The 22410-nt window shown below is 40.6% G+C and overlaps 1 protein-coding gene and 1 long non-coding RNA gene across 2 annotated transcripts; one reads left to right on the top strand and one right to left on the bottom strand.

Moving 5' to 3' along the window:
* Positions 1–13937: 13937 nt before the first annotated feature.
* On the bottom strand, positions 13938–15118 carry LOC113009390 (uncharacterized). Its single transcript, XM_026147664.1, has 4 exons — positions 15076–15118; positions 14619–14933; positions 14170–14529; positions 13938–14071 (listed from the first exon to the last, which is right to left on the bottom strand). Exons 1-4 carry the CDS (start codon positions 15116–15118, stop codon positions 13938–13940), a joined length of 852 nt encoding a protein of 283 aa, XP_026003449.1.
* A 2565-nt stretch (positions 15119–17683) lies between these two features.
* Positions 17684–18203, top strand: LOC113030166 (uncharacterized). The gene is made up of 3 exons (XR_003273557.1): positions 17684–17830; positions 17910–18046; positions 18123–18203. It is a non-coding gene; the product is annotated as an uncharacterized LOC113030166 (long non-coding RNA).
* Positions 18204–22410: the final 4207 nt, after the last annotated feature.

Genomic DNA, 22410 nt, shown 5'->3' with positions numbered 1-22410 from the left:
CAAGCAAAAATTAAATTATATGCAACATTCTCTGACTTGAATAAATTAGTTTAACATTTAAACCTATTTTCTGCACATTCCAGCTCATAAAATAAAATATTTTTTGTGTTTACACTCAGTCTTTCAAATAGATGCAAGTAAAACACAGTAGAAAATAAATAAAGTGAAAGACTCAGCGGTCCTGTTGCTCTATTTTCACCTGTATAGCAGGAGTGGGGCAGGCGGAGGTTTACCCTGGTGCAGGTGTGCCGCGGTCAGTGGAAGAATCTCCCATTACGTCGTAGCTACTCGGTGCTTGTTTGGAAGTTTAGGGGTTTTTTCGCTGTAAAAAGAAGTTTTCTTCCCACGCACAGCGGACACTAATGTTTTTGTCACTTTTTATGGAATCAAACTCAAAGTGAGGTCAGTACTTCCACGCTTTAAACGCTGCATGCTCATACTCTCTCTGCACTCGATATGTGATCCATTGTTGATCTGCACACAGCTGTTGTCACTAACGTCGCACTCGCTTACGTCACTGTCATGAGACATTCTCGCAAGAAAATCACGGTTTTAGTAACGCAGTAACGCAGCGTTCGTTCCTACGGGAAAGTAAAAGTAATCTAATTACCGTTTTTGCAATAGTAATCCCTTACTTTACTCGTTACTCGAAAAAAGTAATCGGATTAGAGTAACGCGTCACAAAGGAGGATGCTATGAATGGGATGAGACAGAGGCAGATGATCACAATCACAAAGTCTTTTTTATTAATTTTAATTAGTGACAACTGACAGACTGACAAATTATTTTTATATGATATTAATACATTATAGAAAGATGTAAGTTAAAAGAAGTTTTTCATTTAGGCAAAATATAACAACAACAACAACAATAATAATAATAATAATATTATTATAATTGTAACTTTTTTCTTTAATAATCACTGGGGAATTACATTTAAAGGATTTAAGAACTCATCAGCAGGTGGCAACAGAGTATTTGTCATCATATCATTAACATGTGGGGCCTGCAAGGTTCCTGCTCCTCCTATCAGAGCATCTGATACTAAATTAATTAATCTCAGGCAATAACACCAGTCATCATTACTTTTATGAATTTTAACTTCAGCACTTCAACAGTTTTTGTAGTACTTGCGTGGCAAACTGTGGTGTTACTTTGTGTTTCACCACTCACTAGAAGATTGTGCATATTAAATTCGATTTTGTACGTGTTGTCTGTTGACCTTAATAACGTCGACCATTCATAATGAAACAAAGGGCTAAACAGTTTTGGCTCATGCGTTCTGCTGTCACATCCACTCTCTGATCAGCTTCTTGTAAAAACTCTTTGGTTCATGTTTCACAAGCAGTGAGAAACGAATGATGCATGGAAAATTCAGCGGTGGTTATCTGGTGTGAATCCACAGGGGGGATTTTTTTTCTCTCTTGCTTTTTTATTTTTAGTTTCTGTGTAGGGGGCTAATGTTTTTCTCTCCTTTTTCACAGGACATGTCAGATAAAAATAAGAAGGTTTTAAACAATAGCAGTTTGCAGCATATCAAGCACTTGATAAGAACAGTTGTTCAATGAGAATTTCCATTTCAACAATGTGGTTTCCTTAATTAGTCACTGGTGTCGCTTTAATGTTTGTAGAAAGTCTCGGGGGCTGAAACAGCTGATCTTCCCCTCACGCACTTCTTTTTCTGACCTTAATGCAGTCTGTGACTCAATATAGTTCTCAACACAATAGCTAAAAACACAAGTTTGCTTAAGAAAACAAAACAACATCTGTTGATATTTGGATTTCAACAGAACTACACTGATACAATGCAATGCTTCCAGTGTTGCATTTGCAACTGAATTGTGCCTACCCTAATTAGTTTTTTCAGAAAGGAAGCCATCAGAGGTGCAAACAGCCAAAGGGAGGATATCCTCTTAGCTATCGTGTCTGAGCATTCTTTTAATGCACCTTATTCCCCATCCTCGAGGTGCCATTTAGTGCTATTTTGTCAAAGATGCTAGTGTGGCTAATTTATGTACAAAGTGTGTTTCTGCTGCAATAACAAATAAAAGGCCAGGCTTCTAATATCTGTCATGTCTTGCTTTTCAGTCACATGCAAATCACCTGGTGGTCGGCAAACTTCTTTCTGAGATACCGATGAGATTTAATTTGACCTCTGATCAAATAAGCCTTAAGTGCTACATATTTAACATCATGAGTGCATGAAAGATTTTACCTGACGAAAGTCGACTATTACATTTTAAACTGTAAGCACAGGTGTGTGGCGTTTGTGTGACTGAAAATAATTACTTTTGTACAACTCTGCATAAAATTGAACGAAACATGGCCACGACCAGGAAGACAGATCAGAAAACGATCTTGTTAATGGTTTAAGTTTTAAAAAAGCCAGCGAAGGCTTCTTGTGAACCAGCTGCATATTCTGTTGATAACAAAATTCATGAACATTCTGAGTAAACAGGTTTGAGGGGATGTCGGAAACAGAGAAGTGGCTAGCCACAGCCTGAATCTCACACTTCAGCTGCCACATGTGGCTTTGAGTTTTCTTTTACAGACACTGTCACCGTACACATACCACAATTCTTTGAAATAAAAAAGTACAAGACTTGTTGATTCAGGCAAACTATTTCTGCGCTGTTGCATGCTCACTAGCCAGTGTTAACTAGTTTACATGCACCTATGCAATGCTTATTTTTTGCACACATAAACAGCTCTTGTTTATGCAGCTGTCGTGGAAATTTGTTAACTCTTAGAAGTGCTTTACTGTCTTGATTAAGCAATGATAACACATACGGAACAATAGATCCAGATCTGAGTGACTTCCTTTGTCTGTGCAACTGGTTTAGTAGTCTTGTTGTACGTAAATGCCATAGTCTGTGTGTGTGTGTGTGTGTGTGTGTGTGTGTGTGTGTGTGTGTGTGTGTGTGCATTGCGATCTCTGTTATTATTTTTTTTCTGTTTAAAGTTCACTGATGTTTTGGTATTTAGAGGCCTAGTTTCTTTAGTTTTCCTTTCCTTATTTCCCTAACTGTGTCCCATTCCCCTGATTGGACTTCAAGGAATTAAACTTCTGTCTCTCCTGTTCCTCTGTCAGATTTTTGTGTGTGTCTTTTTTCAAGGTGCAGCATTACCAACTCCTCCAGCTCACACACTCTAAATCCAGTCAGAAAAGTCTTTCCAGCATGTTTGAGAGTGGGCCATCCTCCAGGAATATCTCATCAAGAAGGTGCCCAGAGGGGAGTCACGTCAGATGCATGAACCATGTAGCTTTGATCTCTTTCTTTTGATCACTACCAAGAACTTGTAACCACATTTGAGCGACAAGTAAATTGACAGCTTCTATTTTACATTCAGGTTTCTCTCAAACCCAGCAGACAGGAAAAATGTCTGCATTGGCCTCAATCCATCTCTGACCATGTCTACAAATTCTATCTGTCAAAATTGCAAACTGGATCATTAACAAAGGGGGGAATCCAACACCCACCAGGAATTCCTTTGACTTTCAACCAAGATGGTTTCAACCAAGATGGCGCGGCCACGTCCAGACGCCTTCCTGACCGCTCCGCTCCGACTATCCACTTTTCTTGTTTTTTACTTATTTTTTGCTCTGGTTTACATCCCAAAATCCTCTAGTCTTATAGTATACGACAGCGGATCACTTGTAAACATCGGTGCCAAGGTTGCACATCTAATCTTGGACACTTTTAAACCTGACCCTTCCTGGCCGCCAGAGATTCTACGCGGCGCGGAGAACAACAAAGGACGGGCCGCTCATCCGAGGCACAGAACAAAGAAGCGCCGGGGAAAACGCGCTGGTATTAGGAACAGACTGAGACAGCAGGCGCATCGCGCACCACTGCCCAGTATCCTACTGGCCAATGTACAATCCATGGAGAACAAGCTCGATGACCTAAGAGCAAGGGTCACCTTCCAACGTGACATGAGGGACTGCAACATTCTGTGCTTCACGGAGACATGGCTGACCCCCACCGTGCCGGACCAGGCCGATTCATTCTTTGTGCTCTGCGCGGACAGAACGGCAGAGTCGAACAAAACCAAAGGTGGGGGAGTGTGTTTCATGGTAAACAGAAAGTGGTGTGATGCCAGGAGCATTTCTACTCTCTCCAGCGGCTGCTCGCCACATCTGGAGTTCCTGAGCATTAAGTGCCGCCCTTTCTATCTGCCCCGTGAGTTCACCTCAGTCATCACCACGGCGGTCTACATCCCACCCCAAGCGGACACAGGTATGGCTTTGTCCGAATTACATGATGTGCTGAGCTCGCTTCAAAACAAGGACCCGGGCGCAGCCCTCATTGTAGCAGGAGACTTTAACAAAGCGAACCTCAGACAAGTCATGCCAAACTTTTACCAGCATGTCTCGTGTCCAACGAGAGGGGATCGGATTTTGGATCACTGCTACACGCCATACAAGCAGGGCTATAAAGCTGTCTCACACCCGGCTTTTGGGAAGTCTGACCACAACGCCATCTTCCTCATTCCCCAGTATAAACAAAGCATACGGAGGGAAGACGTGACCAAGAGGGAAGTAAAACGGTGGACTGCCCAATCAGAAGCTACGCTACAGGACGCACTCAACGACGTAGACTGGGACATGTTCAGAGCATGCGCAGTCGACATCAACGAGTTTACGGAAGTAGCAGTATGCTTCGTCAATATGCTAGCGGAGGAGATTATCCCCACTGCGAGAGTCACCACATTCCCAAACCAGAAACCGTGGATGGACAGATCGATCCGCACTGCAGTAAACGCCAGGACCGCCTCCTACAACGCGGGTCTCGCCACTGGCGATATGAGCGCCTACAAAGCGGCCTCATACGGCGTGCGGCGCCCGGTGAGAGATGCCAAACGCCGGTACCGGGAACGTGTGGAGTCGCGCTTCCACCAGGGCGACACACGGAGTATGTGGCACGGACTACGCACCATTACGGACTACAAAGCCAGGGACACTGCGCCGATCAACGCTAACTCTGCATTCACCAACGAGCTGAATCGGTTCTACGCCCGTTTCGAGGTTAGCCAGGCGGCTAATGCTATCTACCGCTTGACTACCGAGGACAGTGACGTCATCAGCGAGAGACCGGTGACCAGCATCGCGGAGCATGACGTCCGAGCGGCACTGAGGAGAGTGAACACAAGGAAAGCGGCGGGGCCAGGCGGCATCACCGGCCGTCTGCTGTGCTGACCAGCTGGCAGGTGTGTTCACTTACATCTTCAACGAGTCCCTGGCGAAGTCTGTGGTCCCCACATGCTTCAAAAGATCCACCATCATCCCTGTGCCCAAGAACAGCAAACCCTCATCCCTGAACGATTACCGGCCAGTTGCACTGACCTCGGTAGTAATGAAGGTGTTTGAGAGGCTGCTGAAGAACATCATCTCCTCCTCCATCCCAGACACCACAGATCCGCTGCAGTTCGCCTACAGATCCAACAGATCCACAGAGGATGCCATCGCCCACGTCCTGCACACCACTCTCAGCCACGTGGACAAGAAACAGGGTAACTATGTGCGAATGCTGTTTGTTGATTACAGTTCAGCATTTAACACAATAGTGCCCTGCAGACTGTTCACAAAGCTGAGGGATCTGGGACTTAACAGCCGTCTGTGTGCATGGGTGTTGGACTTCCTCACTGGCACTACTCAGGTGGTGAGGGTGGGCAGGTGCTTCTCCAACAGCATCACCATCAACACAGGAGCACCTCAGGGATGTGTCCTCTCGCCACTGCTCTACTCCCTCTACACTTCAGACTGTGTGGCCACCCATGGCTCCAACACCATTGTGAAGTTTGCTGACGACACAGTGGTGTTGGGTGCCATCTCCAACAACGATGAGGCGGCCTACATGGATGAAGTGAAGAATCTGGCATCGTGGTGCCAGGACAACCACCTCCAGCTGAACGTCAGCAAGACCAAGGAGCTGGTGGTGGACTTCAGAAGGGGTCAGCACAGAGACTACAAGCCCATCATCATCAATGGAGCTCCAGTGGAGAGGGTGCAGTCCTTCAAGTATCTTGGTGTCCACATCTCCTCAGACCTGACATGGGCTGCCCACATTCAGGTCCAGACCAAAAAGGCTAGGCATAAGATCCTCAGGACTTTCTATACAGGCGCTGTGGAGAGCATCCTCACACAGAACATGACATCGTGGTTCGGGAACAGCTGTGTGAAGGACCAAAAAGCTCTCCAGAGAGTGATCCGTACAGCAGAACGCTGCTGCAGGATTGCTCTCCCCCCGCTTCAGGACACCTACACCAGGAGATGCCGGACTAGAGCAGCGCAGATACTGAAGGACCCGTCCCATCCTGGCAACAAACTGTTCCAACTTCTGCAATCTGGTAGAAGGTTCCGCATCTTCCGGGCAAGGACAGAGAGACTCAAGAGGAGCTTCTATCCCCAAGCCATCCATGCCCTGAACACACACACCCGCCCTCTCACATCATCTATAATTGACTGAGACAGGACTCTCTTCCAGACACTAAACCAAGGCACAATGTACATTTCAATTCCTTTAATTTTAAATATGTTTATATTGTCTATCCTGTAAAATAGTCAGATGTCTATTCATATTAATGTACAGAATTCACCTGCTTGCTACTACTACTGCACATTCACCCAGTGTATATACTATGTGTATATATATATATATATATATATATATATATATATATATATAATGTTCTTCCTCTACACCCCCCCCCCCAATTTTTGCACATGTCGAGGAGCGTGTCAGGCTACATTTCACTGTGTGTTATACTTGTATAACTATGCATGTGACAAATAAAGAACCTTGAACCTTGAACCTTGACTTCCAGGAAGGAACACCAAGCTCTGTTTGTGTGTTTACAAGGACCTTCTTCAAGCCTTCTCTCTCTGTAAAATACAGGTTGGCAGACATCTGTGGAGTTCTATTTATTCTAAAGGTCGCTCGCAAGGAAAAACACAATCATGAGTAAATTATCAGACAATTACATTCGTCAAACATAAATTCAATAACCCATGAAAAATTAAAATGAGCAGTCATGTGTACAAAGAAGCCATAAGACAGACTACGGCAGATTCATGCTTTTGGATAACTCTGCTTTCAAAGCAGTAAAAACACAGCAGAAATCCCTAAAAAGTTATAGCGCTGCCAATCAGTGATCTACGTGAATGATGTCATTTCCTTGTTACCCGGAAGCTGAAGCCCTCAGCTACAAATGCTACAGCTAAGCTACCGGTATTACAGCCAGTCTTGAATCACAAATTGCTGAGTATTTTCAGCCTGGCTTCACAAATGATGAAATCCTTGTGTTATTAGCTGAATCAGAAGGCATTACTATCAGCAAACGTACTCTTGAAAGCACCAATTTGTTGCGATTCGGTTTTGAGTGCGCATTCCTCTGCGCCATAGTCCTTCCCGGTAACAAGAAAATTACGTCATTCACATAGATTACTGATTGGCTAACTCGAAATTTCGAATTACTTTTCTCAAAATTTCCAGTTAATAAGTCTAAATTTTGAGAAAGATAATTTGAAATTTCGAGTTATGGATACTTTTTTTGTGTGGCGGAAAAACGGGCTTCCATAAAAGGGTGAAGCCTCTGCACTCCGGTGCCATTATCTGTTTTACACTATCACATATCTTTCATGATAAAAAAAAAAAAAATTCAGAAACTAAATGGTAGAAACACACATCATTTCTAAGAAAAGGATGTGTGTTTGTAGTCAAATGTGTAAACTTAATTAATTACTTAATTAGTTAATACAAAATATGAACAAGAAAATAAAGTCATTATACTATATGACTGGTCACTTTCAAAGCAGCAACGCCGCAGGCTATGCGACAGGTTCAGTTTAGTTTACTGTGTTAACCACTGTTTAAAACTGGATTTATTTATGATTTATTTGTTGTGTTTGCTATTAACACTTGTTGTTTCCCATCCAATGGGTCATTTAGAGTCTTTGCAGGGTTGGCTTTCCTCCAGGCTTATGTTTCACACCCCTGGCTGGTCTGAAGTGGTGAGGCCTACCCCCCATTTCATAGGTTAATTTTTCACTCTGTTTTTCAGAAAGTTTAATCTTTTCTGTTGTTTGGATGTAGAGTGATTGATTTGTACAATGGCATTTTTGCAATTAGTCAAAATGAGTTGTTGAAATTTTAAAAAAGTTTTCTTAACAGTCTCCCTGGAAATTCACACATAGCTTGCAAGAGAAAAGGATAACTTAATTTAAAGCATCTAAGTCAGGGGTCTCAAACTCAGCTGAGCCATGGGCCACTACTGGCACTTTCATCTCATTGGTGGGCCACTTTAGGGTTCAACAAGTACAAAAAACAAACAAAAACAAGAAAACACCCACTAAAATGTAGTATTTTGTTTGTTTTTTAAAATTTCAAATATTGTATGACAAGACAAAACTGTAAACATGAATGCATTTTTTTCTCTCACGCTTAACTAACTGAAGGCTTTCAATAAACCCATTGGTACCCTCTTTCTGGCCAGACACGTGGCAGCTCTTCTACTATAATTCAGTTTGTATTTAACAAAATCAAAATGCAGACATAAGTGTAGACATTAGTTTTTGACCCCTAGCAAAAGTGTTTTCTTACCTAATTAAATCTATCATTGAACTAACACAGCCAAAATATCAACATGTTTGTACTCTCTTGTTACCTGGGCCATGTCCGCGGCTCTGTCCGTGGTAACAGGACCTCTGACTAATACTGCGCTTTCCGTGTCTGGCTCGTAGACAGTAAATAGCTTTACTGTCTGTAAATAACTTCACTGTCTGGGTCAACTTTGCTAGCGAGAGACAGAGAGAGGCGTTGAAAGGCAGCTCCAACTGAACTTTATTGTTTCGGAGGCGGTGAACACTGTGTACAGTCGAGTCTTAACAGCTTACTTACACCTGGGCTGGTCAGGTCCTCTTTTTGGCTGCAGTGGTTATTATTGTATTTACATGCTTTCATCTTCTGTTTCTTGTCAGTAGCAACTCATACTTTTTGAATCTCCTTTTTCTCCCTCCCTCCCTCCCTCCCTCCCGCCCACACACACACACACACACACACACACACACACACACACACACACACACACACACACACACACACACACACACACACAATGGGAGGGGCAGTCCCACATATTCTCCCTGCAGCACAGAATACACTGCCCATGAGGCTTCTTAAAGGGCTATGCCTGAAGCGCTCTGCTCATATCAACTAATATTAAATCATCTTTTCAATAATAATTTTTAAAAATATTTCCTCACTTCAATATGCGGGCCACAAACAGAGGTGACGTGGGCCGTAAGTGGTGCGTGGGCCGCGAGTTTGAGACCCCCGATCTAAGTTAAAACAGATTTCTCGAAAATACTGAAAGTGTGCTAAAACATTGCCCCCACCACAACAAACACTCTTGTTCAATAGGTTTCAGTTCACTACATATTTGTTTGTGAGTGGGAGTCTACTAAGCTTTTGATTTAGTACATCTGGAGTTACGACACAATCTTGAGACTGGTAGTGCAAAACAAAGTTTAGTCCAATGATTTTTGTTCCCTTTTTTGTGAACATAAACTTTAACATATTAATTTGTGTCAGTGCACATATTTGTATCCACTACATTTTTTTCGATCCAGTTGATAGCATGGCTAATAAATTACATAAAGAAGGAACGGAAACAGCTGGGCTTGTCTGTGTGAGACACAGCGTTGCAGGAAGCCACCAGTAGCCGAAAAGGTCAAATGAGCTGTTCTTACACTCATTTTGATCCCCGAAGAAACAAAAGCAAAGCATTACAGAGCTGTTTTACTACGGTTTTACTCCATGAGATGAGTGCTGAGGTTTTGTTTTTTTAATTACAGAGCAACAGCTCAGGCTTTAATTCTGATTCATTGTGATTCACAAACTCAACTGTATAGGTGTTTCCTGATATAGACATGAGTTTGTGAATCACAATCAATCAGAATCAGTCCTGACAACAAATTCAAGTCTGAAAAGTCTAAGTATGTGACATGAAGTGGGATTTGCTTGCACATTAACATAAATTATGGAAAATGTGATTCCAATTTGGGGTGCAAGAATCGCAAAACATACTTAAAAGCACTAAAAGAAAACAAAAAACTAACATGTATCATAGTTTCAGACTGCACCATCCACTTGCTGCATTCAGATTTTTTTTATCAAGCCAGTCAGCATATGTCTGTTGTGGTCATTGTTTACAATTTCCCACATTATATCTCACCTCTCAGACAATTTCTCAATAAAACAATGAAATGTGATAATAATGAAAAGTTAGATAGAAGTGAAAACCATGCATTGCAATCAGATCTTACTGAACTGTAGCTCAGCAGAAGTATAATTCAGATAAAGTACGGTTCTAGCTCTATTATCAGTTTGATTGGCATGAATTAAAGGACACAAATCAGTTTCAACACACTCAGAATCAAACTACAACAACTGACTCATGCACCACTGGATGTCCACTACATTATCGTGTAAACATGACTCTCTTGAGCACTAGTTTGAATCTCGTATTTTACACATATCCTTTAGATGGCTTAGCTACTTTAGTGCAGGACTATCTTACTACAAGTTACTGTTTTGTCTTCATGATTAATAAAGGTAACAGCTCCAGATAGATAGATAGAGCTAATAGCTCAGTTGTGCAAGAGAAGGTTGAAGTACCACAACGATCAGTTTCTTTGATCTCTTGTGTGAGTTTTCTTCTTGCGCGCTGTAGGATGTACGATTGTATACAATGTAACAATGTATGCGTGATGATTATACCTCTTTAAATTGCTTTGTCTTCAGCTCAGTTTAATTCATTTGAATTTTCTTTCCACAGCACCAAATCACACCAACAGTTCACTCAAGACACTATATTGCCTTTTTTTGCCTTTATTTTTTCTTCAGCTCTGAGCAAAATGAATGAGGTTCTGTATTAACTGACTGAGGCTAACCTTAGAGATGGTGTGACTCTATCATATAATGTCTTTAGGGATGATGTGCTGCTTACTGGTATAAATTGAATCTTCAAAATATTACTCAAATAATTGTTTGAGGAAAGTTTGACTAAATATCCCTTCAGGGAGGGTTTAAAAAAAGACAAAGGTTCAAAGGGGGTAAGGTGTATTCTCTAACTATAAGAGATGTAAGCAAAGAAGTTGTTTTCTTGTTGTTTCACTGTCACAGTAAATTATACCCAGATCATTCAAGTTAGACTGATCTTATATAAACTGCTTTCAGTTTTTAGCCTACATGAGTTGATGATTTCACAGGTGGCATTTGGCTGAGTCTGTGACATTTGCCCTCTTTGTTCTTTCTCTGTATTTCTGTGTTTTCTTCTCGTTTCCTGTGGTGTCCTCTGTTACATAAAGGCACCTGAGTTTCAGCTGCTCGCGTTGTCTTATGCAGGTTACATGCTGATTTTTGTTGTGAGGTTGATGGAGAAACATGCTGACTGCAGGCTTTTTGTCATAAGCTGCAGTATGTAGCACAGTTTTTTAAAATTTTTTTAAAAGTTTTTTAAAGTTGTGCTAAGTAAAAGATTCCTGGATCCATAAAAAATAGCAAACTTTATCACAAAGATAAAGCACATCTAGGAGATGAAGTCAGTGAAGTTGTTGCAGTCCTGAATGTTTTTGATTTGAGCTTTTGCTGAAAAGATTCCTTACTTCCTAAGAACAAACTTAAAAATGCTTCCGTATGCTGAAAACTGTCCAAATATATGACACTGACCTGGTCTGTGCTGGTCAGGCAGACCAGAAGTAAATGTCAACACCAATTTACTATCATTCAAAAGAGAATCTTTTATTCCCCTTTGTGCTGTGTGCTGTACGTGGATTGGACCCAGAAGCAGAATCAATAAACAGACTGATTTACTGATCAAGAAAAGTTTATTTAATTTAGGGACATCTGAGTGAGAGTCAGTCAGGTGTTGAAGCCACTGCAAACACAGGGAAAGAGGGGTTAGTGCAAGGCAGAGAGTAACTGACAGGCGATGAATCAAAGTGAATGCTTATTTGGAACCGGTGACAGGAGAGCGGTGGAGCAAGAGGTGAGGGTGGCAGAACGGACCGTGACAGCACCAGCCACTTTATGTATATATGTGTTTGACAATCAGTCCAAAAGACACAATTTAATGTTTTAATTATTTCAGCTTCACAAATTGTTTACTTTAGAATAAAGTCCAAACTTAGCTACATGGTGTGAATTGTAAGAACTTGTAGGGTGTTACTTGTGGGATTCTCCAGCATGATGATGACAGATGTTTCACTGTTCTTTCTACTGTCTTGAGTTTCTGAACCTATACTTTGACATTGATTTTGAAGTGCTATTAAATTTAACTCTAAAGTATCCTTAAAATGATTTGGAGCTTTGTCACAACATGGAAAAATGGTAACATATTAAGATTTTGTGCTTAGTCTGGTGCAAAGAAGGTTTCAAAACACAAACAAAATTCCGATTCTGCAGTGATTTTTGCAAGGTCCTTAATTATTATTTTGACAGGATTCTCATTTTCGGTCTCTCTTCTGATTAATAGATAGTGTTATATGCACATGCAGTGCATGTTTGTTGCACAATCTGTTTAGCAATGCACAATGATATATATTTTATCACTACAGAACTTATTACGTTTTTCTATTTGTAGTCACCAGAGCTAAATATCTTTTTCTATCTACAGCTAATATCTTGCAGTTCAAGATATTATAAAAAATAAAATAAAATAAACTGAATTGAACAACAGGTGAATCCTATACATTCAAACTGCCTGGATTGTTATGATAATTTGAAGGACAAAGTTTTGGATAAAAGTTTTATTATAGTCTCTGTGGAGGTATGGTAATATTTCTTTTTCAACATTACAAGAATGACTGTGTTTCAGTCTTAAAATAATACAACACAGTACACAGAACCAGAAAAAAAGAAGTTTCTTATAAAAAGAAGTTCTTGGGTCTCTCTTCATGTTTACATTTGCAACTGATCTGCGGAGTGAGATTACTTGGTAAAAATGTAGGATTAGATATCACTCTGCAATTTTGTTTGTCTGAAACAAGCCCCTGTTGTAAATGAGACACCAGGTCTCAACCTGTATGAAAAAAGGTTCAATTATAATTAAAAATTGAAAATGCACTTACATTAAGACAATTTCAAAGCAAATTAAGTAACATGCTTTCCTTTCCTGCACTGTCGTACAAATAAACACTAGATTTGTTTTTCTTGGAGTGGGGGGCTGTGGGGGTTAGTTTTTAACAAAGATGGAAAAAGAAAAATTAGAAAAGAAATAAGAAAACAAAGGGTGCCAAAGAGTGACAAATAAAAGGCCCAAAACTTAATTTAAGGTTTATTTTAATATTAAGGAGATGCTCAACAATGTCATATTCATTTAACTCAACATTTAGGAGAAAACAGTGTCCTCGGTATGCTCTCTTGTCCTTCTTCCTCGTGTTTTTCTTTCAGAGAAACTGAGCGCAGCGTAGTTTATATCATCATCAGCTTCAGTCTGTGCAGTAACAGAAAGAGTATACAGTACACAAACATGTAGAAGAGGATGTGGAACTGTGCATACATATTTAACCTACACAAAATCTGTTTGATTACTTACTGGTTGGTACAAGTTGTCAGTTTGTACTTCTGTTGTATCACTTTTTATTTCTAAGATAAACAAAAATAATAACAATAAATATATGATAGTGAAATGCACTTAATGTGACATTTCTCCTCTGATGTTTTTTTTTTTTTTTTACAAAAGTCTTACTTACATAAATGTATCATTCAAGTGAAGCGATAAGTTAAGTTAATGAGAAGTTAGATTGTTTAATGAGGTACACAAAGAAATAACAACCATTATGGAGCGCTTAAACATTAACAATTAGTACAATAGTTGCCTCCTTGCAGTTTTACAGCAAACTTGTTTTTATGATTTTATACATAAATGTTAAGCTACTGACAACACTTACCTTTACATTTTTTGCATACCCTTCGGTTGCAGATGAAGAAAAGATTTCCAATGACCGAAATGGCAAAACAGGTTATTAATATTACAATTCCAATAAATACCAGTCGTGTTGTTTTCTCTACAAAACAAACAAAAAAGGTTTTATCACTGATCTTGATATGAGCGTGTTTTAAGTACAAACTGAAAAGTACTTTAGACAAAATCAGGCACAGATACCTTGAACATCCAGTGTAGTTCCATTTCCAAATAATATCTCCCCACATGTGGCCACAGCACAGTAATAGGTCCCAGCATCAGAGGAGCCGACGTTCTTAGAGAAGCGATAAACACATCCATCCTGAGGGTCAGATCTTTTCTCACATTGATCAGTTCTGTTTCCATGAGTGTAGATGATGTTTGGAAGAGATTTATTAGATCCATCTCTGAACCAGAAAACATTATGATGTCCTGAACATGTGTTGTTCTCAGAATTTGTCAGAACTGAACACTGAAGAGTTGCTGTGTCTCCTGGATGGAGTGGATTTGATTCTGTCGGCTGCTGTACAACAATATAGTTTGATGTCCTTTCAGTGTTTCCTGTGTAATACAAAATGTAATACAAGTCAATTATTCACCACATTCTCAGAGGCATTTAATAATTTTGTAAAAGTTGGTCAGTTCATTACCTTTTACTAACAAATATGTCCCACTCCATTCAAGTTTAATCCAGGTGTCTATTCCACAGTGATACATTCCCTCATCCTCTTGGGCTACATTCCAAATGGTCAGGTTGCTAAAATCTTTACTATTATGTGCAGAAAATCTTGACTGAAAAAACTCTGAAGAAGGTTTTCCAGGAAGTGACACTAATAATTTAAGAGTATCCCCGACTCTCTGCTTGTACCACTGAACCTTTCTGCTGCCGAGCTCTTCATTTGGTAAAACACATGTTAATGTTGCTGTTTCACCAACATGGACTGTTTTCACTGGAACCAGAGAATCTAAGGTAAAAGAAAACGTTCAGTTTTTATGTTATTATCTCTACGTCTATCTATATATGAATCTATTCCACATAAATAATACGTTCAGTTTGGTCAGATGGTCAGATAAAACAAAAACAAACAGAAACAAATCCCCCCTTACTTCCTTGATGAAGAAAAAGCAATGTAATCCATAAGACGACCATCTTGAGAATGTGCTTTGGGGTTTTTCAGTAAGTTACGAAGGGGAAATGAGCACACTGGGTTAGACCATAAAATGCATCCGATTGGTTAAAACAGAAAAGACTTAAAATACACTTCCTGTCACATTGGTCTCTCTTCAGCATTTTCTAACTCTTATTATCTCTGTTTAATCTCCCGTTGCAATTTTTCTTATTATTTACTGTTAATTTTTGACTATTTCTGTCTGATTATAATTCACGTTCTCAAATGTTCAGAACAGAAAACACAACATGCATGACTTCTACGACTGGTTGTGGTGTGTACTGCAAGAAATACCTAAAATACATCAAACTCAGCACTTCAAAAGAAATTTGCAAGCTGTATGTTTCATTGGTGAGGCGCCATGACATTTCGTTCTTCAGAAGAGCAGAAAAGCAGACTGAACAGCGATGCATGGTTTAGCTTCTTGAAAAAACAAAACTAATGTGTAATTTGTGGAGCAAAACCATTCACCAGAACTCAATTACTCACTTTTTAACACTTTCGATTGTCTCATTGAATCATTCATGTTTAGCCCACTCGACCTAAACATGAATGATTTGATGCTTTTATCTACTATTATCTGCAGAACCAACAGTCTAATCAGTTTTCCTTCTTTCTCTCTTCTTTCACTTTTTTAATATCAGCAGTATAAAAAGAACTTTAAAGCAAATTAGGACAAATCCCTGAAGCACATTTGGTATTTCTGCACCATGAACTGAATACATTTAGGTTTCCATGGCAATTCAACATGTACATTTTGCACAGTATACAACATTTTGTGTAATGTGTAACTGCATAGGATCATCTTTATTTACTAATGGAAAACATTTTTAAGCTAAAGTAATAGCACAATACAGTCACTGCTCATATCATCAGTTGCACCTGTTTAATTCAAGTTATTGTTAGCGTTTTATATGCGTGCGTGTATGTGCATGTGTAGCTCCTTAACCAAAGTATCTAGTCAGGAAATCAATGATTAGATACTTTGATTTGAGTATTTCAGGAGCTGATTGTTAAGACCCGGCTCTGCTATGGGACAGGGGAAGGAAACCAGTTAAGGCACAGTTTTATTCACAGAAAAAGAACTTGGAACTAAAAAACCGGCAAATACCCAACACAAAAATAACAGGTTCACGTACGAGTAGAAAATAAAACTAGCCTGAAGGGCAGTAGAACTAGACGCTATTCAAACAAGTTCCACACCTCAAACAGAGTTTCACAAGAAAGTCTCACAGACAGAAGCATGTGAGGTGAACTGCACATTCAGTTCAAAGCAGCCCCCAAATACATTTTCAACAGCCATTTGTAGAGCACAGGCGAGCACAATCAGTGGCTGATTGGTCCCTTTATAATAATAATGGAGTGCATTTATATAGCGCTTTTCAAGACCCTTAAAGCGCTTTACAATTCCACTATTCACTCTCAACACTGGTGGAGGCAGCTGCAGTTGTAGCCACAGCTGCCCTGGGGCAGACTGACAGAAGCGAGGCTGCCATATCGCGCCATCGGCCCCTCTGGCCATCACCAGCATAGGCGGTAGGTGAAGTCTCTTGCCCAAGGACACAATGACCGAGACTGTCCAAACTGGGCCTTGAACCGGCAACCTTCCAATTACAAGATGAACTGTCAACTCTTGAGCCACCTTTCCCCGGAGGTGCTACCCACGGGTCCCCAGACAGCCAATCGTCTGTGGGTCCTGGCACGCTTGGATTTCCTTGAAGGCCAGCTCACTTCCCCCGAGGCCAGGGGCTGTAACACTGATCAACTTGGAGTTTTCCAGTTAAACCATCTCAGCCATGATAATATACATGTACAAATGTTAGATAGTCATACATAATTTAATTCAAATCAATTTTATTTACACAGCGCCAAATAACAACAACAGCTGCCTCAAGGCACTTGTTGAATTTAAGAGCAGTATTTATGATTTTAAAATGAAAGGTAACTTATAGGTGTACTACATATGATGCTTGTTTCTAGCCACATAGTTAAAATGTGATTAGGAGGAGTGGCAAAGGCCATCTCGGCCATTGTATTCATGATGGGAGCAACATGGCGGTTTCCAGAAATCAACACCCAGTCCTATAGATTTTTAATGTATTCATTCTTAGTTTATAAGAATACAATTTGTTGGAAGACATAATTACACACTGATCAATGTATATTCATAAATATGATATTCTTTTATTCTTTAAATAACCTAAAACTAATTTGCTTACTGTACTTTTACGGCCAGGTTCTGTGCAAACACCAAGTAAGCGACTGAGAAATAGTTTAAATTTTCTTCCAAACAACCTGGACTTACTGCAAACAGCGTAACTGTAAATTATGAGCAGCAATGATTTCTCATGATAATCTATCTATACAGTCACCTCAGTCTGTCAGTTACTAAATTAACAGCTTTGCAGGACAGCTATTTTCCCTCTTCAACATAGCAGTCCAGTAAAGTATACGACTCTACTCCATTTGTTAGTCTCTCCTCCAGTCTTCCACACACTTGTGAACAAACGGTTCTCCAACCTGGAGACTGTCATGGTACGCGGCCCGGTGTCCGAGGAGCTGATGGGATGCCCACGCCCACGGGTGTGGCTGTTAACTCCACACCTGCATTCCATCTCAGGCGATTATCAGGTGGACTATTTGATCCAGCCCAGCCAGCTGCTCCACGTCAGTCCGTTAGTCGTCTCACAGCGGTAACGTACACCCACGGGAAGGCGGTTGTGAAAACCCTCATTTACCTGAACAAACGCTAATCTTTTCCTTTGCGCTCAGGTAACAGCTCGGCGTGTTTTTGAGCCACCTGCCCGTCTGGAGTTTGGATCGCCTCCAGTACCAACCACCTCTACTTTCCTGGAGCTCCCCCGCGGACCCTCACCCCTCCCTCCGGCTCCCACGGCCCCGCTTTGACTGTAAGACTCACACTCTCCCCCACGTATGCTGCTATTTCCCCGCTCCCCAGTAACTCTCTTCCTCTTTCTGTTGCAGCCTCCCACAGTCCCGATTATGGCGTTCCTGCGTAACTCATCCCCCGGTCCTTTGGTTTTTCTAGTTTCTCGCGTGTTTTCCTTTGACCCTTCAGGGACACCTTTAGTTGAAATAAAGTTTATTTATTGTACTCCTGTGCGTGTTGTCTCTGCTTCTGGGTCCAGCTTGTGTACTGAACTTCGGTTCATGACAGAGTCAGCATTTGACCCCTTTTCAGCTGAAAAGCAGGGCCTCAAACTTGGGGGTACCAGTTATTTATGAGTGTTTGATCAGTGAAAGCAAAGTGCAATCTAAAAATATACATTGATAAAACATATCAAAGTGAACACAATCTCAGAATCTCTACCAGAATGCCTTTCTGTTCTTTAAAGAATTGCATATCTCCTGTTTGCAACCTTCCTGTATATTACTGACATCTTTTGGTGACATCTGCTTATTGTCTTTGGAAGTCAGTTTGGCCCCAATCCACTGAGATTTTAATGGGGATTTTCATGTCTCATTACCAAAGGTTAGAGCTTGATAAGCTGACAGGCATTTGCACTTACATTTTTGATAACACAGTGCATTTTGACAGGTGACTGACAAAAGATTCGGGTGGTAGTAAAACTACCTTTTGTCATAAAACAGCTGTGTGCAGGCAGGATAGGACCAAAACTGTGATGGTCCTAGGTTGGTGACCCAGTGTTTTTTTGTACTTTTAGTTTTTGATTCCACCATGGTTGATCATGGTAGTGTTTTGGTTTCTTTATCAGTATGTCTAGCTCCTTAGCTCTTTAGCATTTCCTGGGTTCTAGTTTTAGGTTTTGTTATCTGGCTTCCCGTGTTCTGTGTTTACTGTTTTACTTTGAAGGTCCATGTCTCGTATTTTGTTTTGTTTCCTCCCCGGCTCGTCATGCTTAATTAGGTTCAGCCACCTCTCCCTTCTGTGTGCAGTTTCCTCCTGTGCTCGTCGTTGGTCCGTCTGTGTTTCCCTGCTTATCATCCCGTGTTTCCACACGGCTTGCCTTGCAAACCGTGACAAAAACACAGACTTACTGAGAGAAACAAAAACTCAAAAAAACAAAACAAAAAAGCCCACAGCTTTATTTGCTGAATGAATAAACAGTTCAACACTAAACTGGGAAATCTAAACAACTGATCACACTAAGAAATAGATGGAGAATCACACGCAACTATCAGGGACTGAGTGAGATGCTGACATAAATACACAGAAAGATAACGAAAAAATGAGAACATACAAGGAGCACAGCTGACATGAATAATCATAATGAGACAGGCAAAGTAAAACTGAACAGAACAAACATGGAAACATGAGACCTTCACAGGAAAAAGGATAAAACAGGAAACAGAGGAACAGGATGCACGAGTGGAGGAGAGGCAGATGAGAGGGAGTGAGGGAGTACGAGGGAGAGAGCAGACATGACGGGCCGGGGAAACATACATCAACATGATGGAATAAAACACGGGGAGGTGAAACAAGGCACAAGAACTCATACAACAGACACACAGCGGGAGACCGATGGTAAGGACACAAGGGGAAATCTAATAAACAAATCTCAACAGACCAACCCAGGTCTTATAGAATAAACCCCAGACTTACACAGCGGACCTAAACATAAAAAGTAATGCAAAATGACAAAAGACACAAGAAAACTCAAAACACTGGGTAAACTGAGCCAGGACTATGACACCTTTGGCTCTGAAAGAGATGACAACGGACTGTTGAACAGCTAAAATCCTATATCAGACAAACAAAGGCCAACATTTTTAAGGCCAGATGTTTACAAACTTAAAAGAACAGGGGATGCTACTCAGTGGTGTACTCATGGCCCTGAGTTTATGAGGTTTGAAAAGCATTGCATGAAGTGTTATTTACATGTTATTTACTTTTTACACAGTGTCCCAATTTTTTCAGAACTGGAAAGACTTTAAGTTTGGAGTTATATTTTGTCCACACATGTGAGTAAATGAATGATTCAGAATGAGGGATCAAAATTGTCCCTGTACACATGGACAGGAGTGACTGGGACCTGGTGGTTTATCAAACTTGCTGGGTCAAGTCAAATTCTGCAAACATGAACTGGTGTGCACCAGTAGTGGAAGATTTGATCAATTTAAAGGGAAAGTGCCAGGTGATATCAAATCAAATAGTTACTTCTGAGCTTAAAAGGAGCTAAGAACTATTTTAAGAAGCTTCAAATAAGTCAAGTGAAGTTTCTGTCCATGTCATGGGCAATATCCTGCAGTATAAAAATGCATCTTCATACTACATAAAGAAACACATGAAATGGGATATTTGTACAACGTAGAAAGATTAAAAAATAACTTTTTCAATTTATGCAAAATATAGTAGCATTTTTTTCTTAAATATTCACTGGGGAATTGCATGACTTTACCAGCAGGTGGCAACAGAGCCTTTGCTACCACATTCAAACTGTATGGCCTCTAATGCTCCTGCTCCTCTTCTCACTGCAGCTGAAACTAAATGACATAACTCAGTTATGAAACAGCGATAAATAACCACATTCATCATTACTTTAATGGATCCATTTTAATTGTAGAACCAGTTTTTATGGTAATAGCAGGATTAATTGTGGGCTTACTATGTGGTTCGGTTTTGACTCTAGAAGACAGACAACAAACATACAAAACCTAACATAGTTTATCTAATAACTTTATCATTTTGACTATTTACAATGTAAACAATTGCTAAACAAATTAGTGTTCAATTACACTTTGCAGGGGATTGGTGGGTTAACACTTCTGACAAATACTGCGCCACATCCACTGTCTGATCAGCTACCTGTATTTTTAATTAGTTTTAATTATCTACTTCTTTGTTTACATTGACTCATTAAAGACCTTCTATAGTCCTGTCCAGCTGTTCTAGGGTGACTACAGGTCTCCTGCAATCTCCTCCATGATCTTGCTGGGAGACAAAGTGTGAACAAACCTGACATGATTTGACATAGATTTGAAAACTGCGTTTTTGTGTGAAAACGCTCTGCGTCCACATTAGCGTTTTCAGTCGTTTTCACAGAGTTGTGCGTCCACATTGAAACAGCCCAAAACGCTTACGTTCCAGTCCTGCGCATGCACAAAAGCAAGTGAGTACAAACTGATATTAATCTTTTTTAGGGCTGTCAAAATTGAGAGCAATCAAAACAACTGCTGTATAATGCCCTCCGCTATCTTTGTTTAATTGGTCAAATATTTATTTTACATGACTTATTCTCAGTTCCCACCCTTGACTCCACTACCAGTACTTAAGGTAGGAGCTGAAAACTTGAGTCTGATGAGAAAGACTCTGTGGAGTAATTGCATCTGTGGAATAGCCTGCCTTTCTGGAACTGAGGCTTTTATTAACACTGACATTGTGTTTGAAGTCTTCATCTTTGCTTATGCTGTAAATAAACCTTTTGATCTTTTAAATTAAGAGTCCTGCATTTGAGTCCAAATTGCTTTAGTGGCAATCAGCAATCATTTAGTTAGTTTTGTGATCCACAAAGTGAATGATCAACATGTGCATAAACAATAGTGTTTGATGTTTTTTGTTTTATGACTGAAAAAAATACTTTTCATCTTCCCAAAAAGCTTGATTCTGTTCATCCGGATGTAGTGTTTTCAGTGCAAAAACAGTTTCAGAATGGAGTCTAATAGGCGATGTCTCATCACATGAGCCACATACAATGTGCTGCCTTCCCCCATAAATCTGCAGCTGTGGTTTGGAAAGGAGCCATCCTGGCTCCTGTGTACAGTCCCAGCAACACTCAAGAACATGTTGGTTGGTTGTAGGACTAGCCTTACTAAGGGCAGATACACGGAAATACAACCAGTTCCTCAGGTGTCTTGCTGAAAAGGTTGAGTACAAGAGGGAATCCATCAATGCTCAGCCTTTCACAAACCAAGAGGAGCATCAGCATCCATTAGCATTTGTCTGGGACGGGGACAAGCTGAGGACTAGCCCTTCAACCCCGGATGTGGGACCACTGAAGGTCGCCAGGGATTGGCAGATACAACTCGACTTGGATCAGAGACTCATTTTCCCCACAGAGATCTTAACAACTACTCTGCGACCAGACCTCATCCTTTGGTTTAACTCCCAGAAACGTGCTTATGTCATTGACCTGACAGTACCATGGGAGGAAGCAATTGAGGAAGCATTTGAGTATAGGAAGCTGCGGTATGCAAACTTGGGAGCTGAGGCAGAGGACAGAGGCTGGAAGATCAGGGTGTGCCTGGTGGAAGTGGGGTGCAGGGGCTTTGTTGCCAGTACAACAGCAAAACT

Source organism: Astatotilapia calliptera, chromosome 2, assembly GCF_900246225.1.
Source record: "Astatotilapia calliptera chromosome 2, fAstCal1.2, whole genome shotgun sequence".
NCBI lineage: Eukaryota > Metazoa > Chordata > Actinopteri > Cichliformes > Cichlidae > Astatotilapia > Astatotilapia calliptera.
This window is presented reverse-complemented; position numbering and strand designations above follow the sequence as displayed.